The 6,755-nt window shown below is 36.3% G+C and overlaps 1 protein-coding gene across 1 annotated transcript in view; it reads left to right on the forward strand.

Annotated features, from left to right (window-relative positions):
* The window catches only part of ncstn (nicastrin), a 31,123-nt gene that overhangs the window by 23,500 nt on the left and 868 nt on the right, over positions 1-6,755 (forward strand). The window contains exons 14-16 of the mRNA XM_062964755.1: positions 1,766-1,853; positions 1,947-2,101; positions 4,540-4,764. Coding sequence (XP_062820825.1) covers positions 1,766-1,853; positions 1,947-2,101; positions 4,540-4,764 — 468 coding nt within the window. The remainder of the gene's footprint in view (positions 1-1,765; positions 1,854-1,946; positions 2,102-4,539; positions 4,765-6,755) is intronic.

Below are 6,755 nucleotides of genomic sequence, written 5' to 3' on the forward strand. Positions count from 1 at the left end.
ATAATATATTGTATATACATATAATACTGATAATAATATGTCAATGTGATACAATATAATACTAATAATAATACCATATAATAATATTAATTATATGTTATATATTACCTATAATATTACAGTATAGTGGTATAGTTCAATATAGTAATATATAATTGTGCTATGCTAATAATATAATATATTGTATGTACACACAACTGCTCTGAGTCCCCTTTGGAGTGAGAAGGGCGGGATATAAATGTAATAAATAAATGTAGTGAATGACTAAATAAACAATTTTAGATTTAGGCTCACCCATAGTCTGAAATGACTTGAAGGCACACAACAACAACAATCCTAATTAACCTGACTATCTCATTGGCCAGAAGCCGGCCCACACTTCCCATTGAAATCCTGATAGGTTTATGTTGGTTACAGTTGTTTTCATTTTTAAATATTGTATTGTTCTTTCATTGTTGTTGTTGTTTTGCACTACAAATAAGACATGTGCAGTGTGCATAGGAATTTGTCCGGGTTTTTTTCCAAATGATAATTCGGCCCCTCCACAGTCTGAGTTGGGTCGATACAGGGAATGCTGTGGATGTAGCCTACCTGGATTTCAGGAAGGCCTTCGACAAAGTCCCCCACGACCTTCTGGCAAGGAAACTAGTAAAATGTGGGCTAGACAAAACTACGGTTAGGTGGATCTGTCATTGGCCAAGCGAACGAACCCAAAGGGTGATTCTCACCAATGCGTCGTCTTCATCATGGAAAGAAGTGACAAGTGGAGTGCCACAAGCAGACTAGAGAGATGGGCCGAAACTAACAAAATGAAGTTCAACAGGGACAAATGCAAGATGCTTCACTTCGGCAGAAAAAATGGAAATCAAAGAGACAGAATGGGGGACGATGCCTGGCTTGACAGCAGTGTGTGCGAAAAAGACCTTGGAGTCCTCGTGGGGAACAAGTTAAACATGAGCCAACAATGTGATGCGGCTGCTAAAAAAGCCAATGGGATTCTGGCCTCATCAATAGGGGAATAACGTCTAGATCCAGGGAAGTCCTGCTCCCCCTTATTCTCTTCTGCCTTGGTCAGACCACACCTGGAATCACACTGTGTCCAATTTTGGGCACCACAGTTGAAGGGAGATGTTGACAAGCTGGAAAGCGTCCAGAGGAGGGTGACTAAAATGATGAAGGGTCTGGAGAACAAGCCCTATGAGGAGAGGCTTAAAGAGCTGGGCATGTTTAGCCTGCAGAAGAGAAGGCTGAGAGGAGACATGATGAGGGCCATGTACAAATACGTGAAGTCATAGGGAAGAGGGAGCAAGCTTATTTTCTGCTGCCCTGCAGACTAGGACACAAGGGAACAATGGCTTCAAACGACAGGAAAGGAAGGAGATTCCACCTGAACATCAGGAAGAACTTCCTCACTGTGAGGGCTGTTCGACAGTGGAACTCTCTGCCACAGAGTGCGGTGGAGGCTCCTTCTTTGGAGGCTTTTACGCAGAGGCTGGATGGCCATCTGTCAGGGGTGCTTTGAATGCGATTTCCTGCTTCTTAGCAGGGGGTTGGACTAGATGGCCCATGTGGTCTCTTCCAACTCTACTATTCTATGATTCTATGATTCTATGAAGGATTGTGGACCGGCCCTCTGCTTTAAAAGTTTGAAGACCCCTGTTCTAGAACCACTGAGAGACCCCCATCTGGCTTCCCCCCTCCTCTGACCCTCTCTTCTTCTTCTTCTCCTCCCTCTCCTTCTCTTCTTCGTTCCTCCTTTCCTCAGGTCACGCGGCTGCTCTATGGCTTCCTGGTGAAGGCCAACAACTCCTGGTTCCAGGCCATCGTGAAGCCCGAGGTCCAGGCTTATCTGGGTGAGGATGGGGCAAGAAACAGGGGTCTCCTCCCTCCGTGCTGACCCTCCGGCCTCTTTGCTGACCGTTGAGCATCTCCTTCCTTCCTTGTAGGTGATGAGCCTTTGCAGTACTACATTGCCGTCTCCAGCCCGGTCAACACCACCCTCGTGGTCCAGGCCGTCCTGGCCAACTTGACCGGCACGCGGATGAACGAGAGCGTCACCAAGGAGCAGTGCCAAAACCTGGGAAGGAGCCCTAATGCAGATGTGAGTATATGATGAGGATGATGATGACTATTATTATTATTATTTTATTGTATGACACAGCAAACAAGATAGATATGCTGGATTTCATATCACAAAATCACAAGTCGAACACTTCCCAAGTGTCTATTATTATTATTATTTTATTATGACACAGCAAACAAGATAGATATGCTGGATTTCGTATCACAAAATCACAAGTCAAACACTTCCCAAGGGTCTAGGATTATTATTATTAGTAGTATTAGTATTATGCGTATTTTATTATATTATTATTTTTCCTTATATCATATTATTGTTTTATTTTTATTATTATACAGTAGAGTCTCACTTATCCAACATAAACGGGCCAGCAGAATGTTGGATAAGCGAATATGTTGGATAATAGGGAGGCATTAAGGAAAAGCCTATTAAACATCAAATTAAGTTATGATTTTACATATTAAGCACCAAAACATCAGGTTATACAACAAATTTGGCAGAAAAAGTAGTTCAATACGCAGTAATGCTATGTAGTAATTACTGTATTTTTGAATTTAGCACCAAAATATCATGATGTATTGAAAACATTGACTACAAAAATGCGTTGGATAATCCAGAACGTTGGATAAGTGAGTGTTGGATAAGTGAGACTCTACTGTATTGATTATTTTATTATAGTATATTTTTATTTATTTATTTGTTTGTTTGTTGGTGACATTTATATCCCGCCCTGCTTACCCCGAAGGGGACTCAGGGCAGCTTACAAATTATATGTACATATATATTATTTTATTATTCATATAGCACAATATAAGCATGATATATTACTGTACTGTACTATAACACGATATTGTAATGTTATAATATCTATTATAATACCTATTATTATAATATTGATAATATAATATTGTAATATTATAATATCTATTATTATACATACAATATATTATATTATTCGTATAGCATAATATAAGCATTATATATTAATATATTGTACTATAACACTATATTGTAATGTTATAATATCTATTATTATAATGATATTAATAATATAATATTGTAATATTATAATATCTATTATTATACATACAATATATTATGTTGTACATACAAGATATTATATTATTCATATAGCACAATATAAGCATTATATATTACTATATTGTACTATAACACTATATTGTAATATTATAATTTCTATTATTATTATAATGTAATATTAATAATATTATAATATTGTAATAGTATAATATCTATTATAATCATAATATTATTAATATTATAATATCTATTATTATCCCGCCCTCCAGGGAGAGAGGGTGGGGTATAAATAAAGTTTTATTATTTGTTATTGTTGTTGTTGTCCTCTTTGATGACGCCATTAATGACATTGATGCTCTTCTTCCTCTGCAGCTGTTATTCCTTAGTCTCTATTATTGTTGTTGTGATTATTATTATGATTATTCCTAATTCCACCAGCTTGGCTTCCTATTATTATATCTTTGAGTCTTATTATTATTTTTATTTTATGACACAGCAAACAAGATAGATATGCTGGATTTCATATCACGAAATCACAAGTCGAACACTTCCCAAGTGTCTAGGACTGTGTGATGTATTTATTATTATTATTATTATTATTATTATTATATTTTATGACACAGCAAACAAGATAGATATGCTGGATTTCATATCACAAAATCACAAGTCGAACACTTCCCAAGTGTCTAGGACTGTGTGATTTATTATTATTATTATTATTATTATTATTATTATTTTATGACACAGCAAACAAGATAGATATGCTGGATTTCATTTTGCAAAATCACAAGTCGAACACTTCCCAAGTGTCTAGGACTGTGTGATGTATTTTCGGATGATGCGTGCAGATCCCAGTCGAGTGGCCTTTTGCAGTTGGCAGATCGTGATTTTGTCAATGTCCATTGTTTCCAAATGCCGGCTGAGATCTTTTGGCACGGCACCCAGTGTGCCCATCACCACCGGGACCACCTGCACTGGTTTCTGCCAGAGTCTTTGAAGTTCAATCTTGAGGTCCTGAGAGCGGCTGAGTTTTTCCTGTTGTTTTTCGTCAATGCGACTGTCACCTGGGATGGCGACGTCCATGATCCAAACCTTTTTCTTTTCCACAACTGTGATGTCTGGTGTGTTGTGTTCCAGAACTTTGTCAGTCTGGATACGGAAGTCCCACAGTATCTTTGCGTGCTCATTTTCCGATAATTTTGCAGGTTTGTGATCCCACCAGTTCTTTGCTGCTGGGAGGTGGATCTTGAGGCATAATTTCCAATGGATCATTTGGGCCACAGAGTTGTGCCTCTGTTTGTAGTCTGTCTGTGCAATTTTCTTACAGCAGCTAAGGATATGATCAATTATTATTATTATTATGCTATTATTATTATTATTATTGTGCTCTTAATGCTCTTCCTCCTCCTCCTGTGCAGCTGTACGAGTATTACTGGGCGCAGGGCCCGCTGTGGCCGAGCAACGCCTCCTCTTCCGGGAAGCGCTCCCCGTGGTGCGTGCGCTCGGCGGTGCGTCTGTCGGTGGCCTCGTCCCCGGCCTTTGAGCTGCAGGACTGGGCCTCGCAGGAGTTCTCCACCTGGACCGAGAGCCGATGGAAGGAGCTCCACGCACGCATCTTCCTGGTGGCCAGCAGGCAGCTCGAGGTCAGGAACACACACCGTCCTCCTCTTCCTCTTATAATAATAAGAATAGTACTTTATTTATATACCGCCCTATCTCCCAGAAGGGACTCAGGACGGTTTATAAGAAAGATACAGACATACAAGACACAACAATAGAAAAACACATTATTACACAAAAAATAAAATTTACATTAAAATAGCAAGCAGTAAAATCACAGCAGCTTCACACCTCCTCTTCCTCTTCCCCTTCTTCTAATAATAATAATAATACAGTAGAGTCTCACTTATCCAACGTAAACGGGCCGGCAGAACGTTGGATAAGTGAATATGTTGGATAATAAGGAGAGATTAGGGAAAAGCCTATTAAACATTAAATTAGGTTATGATTTTACAAATGAAGCACCAAAACATCATGTTATACAACAAATTTGACGGAAAAAGTAGTTCATTACACAGTAATGCTATGTAGTAATTACTGTATTTACGAATTTAGCACCAAAATATCACGATATATTGAAAACATTGACTAGAAAAATGCGTTGGATAATCCAGAACGTTGGATAAGTGAGTGTTGGATAAGTGAGACTCTACTGTAATAAATCCAGCATGTCTATCTTGTTTGCCGTGTCATAATAAAATAATAATAATTATTATTATTTATATACCGCCCTATCTCCCAGATACACATTATTACACAAAAAATAAAATTTACATTATAATAACAATCAGTAAAATCACAGCAGCTTCACACCTCCTCTTCCTCTTCCCCTTCCTCTAATAATAATAATGATAATAAATCCAGCATGTCTATCTTGTTTGCCATGTCATAATAAAATAATAATAATAATACTTTATTTATATTCTGCCCTATCTCCCAGAAGGGACTCAGGGCAGTTTACAACAAAGATACAGACATACAAGACACAACAATATAAAAACATATTATTACACAAAAAATAAAATGTACATTCAAATAATCAGTAAAATCACAGCAGCTACACACCCCCTCCTCCTCTTCCTCTAATAATAATAATAATAATAATAATAATAATAATAATAATAATAATAATAATAATAATAATAAATCCAGCATGTCTATCTTGTTTGCTATGTCATAGTAAAATAATAATAATAATAATAATAATAATAATAATAATAAATCCAGCATGTCTATCTTGTTTGCTATGTCATAGTAAAATAATAATAATAATAATAATAATAATAATAATAATAATAATAATAATAATAAATTTATTTATATACCGCCCTATCCCCAGAAGGGACTCAGGGCAGTTTACAACAAAGATACAGACATACAAGACACAACAATATAAAAACATATTATTACACAAAAAATAAAATGTACATTCAAATAATCAGTAAAATCACAGCAGCTATACACCCCCTCCTCCTCTTCCTCTAATAATAATAATAATAATAATAATAAATCCAGCATGTCTATCTTGTTTGCTATGTCATAGTAAAATAATAATAATAATAATAATAATAATAATAATAATAATAATAATAATAATAATAGATTTATTTATATACCGCCCTATCTCCCAGAAGGGACTCAGGGCAGTTTACAACAAAGATACAGACATACAAGACACAACAATATAAAAACACATTATTACACAAAAAATAAAATTTACATTCAAATAACAATCAGTAAAATCACAGCAGCTTCACACCTCCTCTTCCTCTAATAATAATAATAATAATAATTTATTTATATACTGCCCTATCTCCCAGAAGGAACTCAGGGCAATTTACAACAAAGATACAGACATTTATTTTATTTATTTATTTACAGCATTTATATTCCGCCCTTCTCGCCCCGAATACACAACAAAGCCACAGAGCCAGCGTTGTCCATAATAATAATAATAATTTATTTGTTTTGACCAGTCATATGACCATTTCAAAGTGTAACATAAATAAAAACAAGGCAAAAAGGATGGGAGGACAGGCAGCTGACCTTCTGTTTGCCGTCAGAATCTTATTTT

Source organism: Anolis carolinensis, unplaced genomic scaffold (genome assembly GCF_035594765.1).
Source record: "Anolis carolinensis isolate JA03-04 unplaced genomic scaffold, rAnoCar3.1.pri scaffold_14, whole genome shotgun sequence".
In the NCBI taxonomy this organism is placed as follows: domain Eukaryota; kingdom Metazoa; phylum Chordata; class Lepidosauria; order Squamata; family Dactyloidae; genus Anolis; species Anolis carolinensis.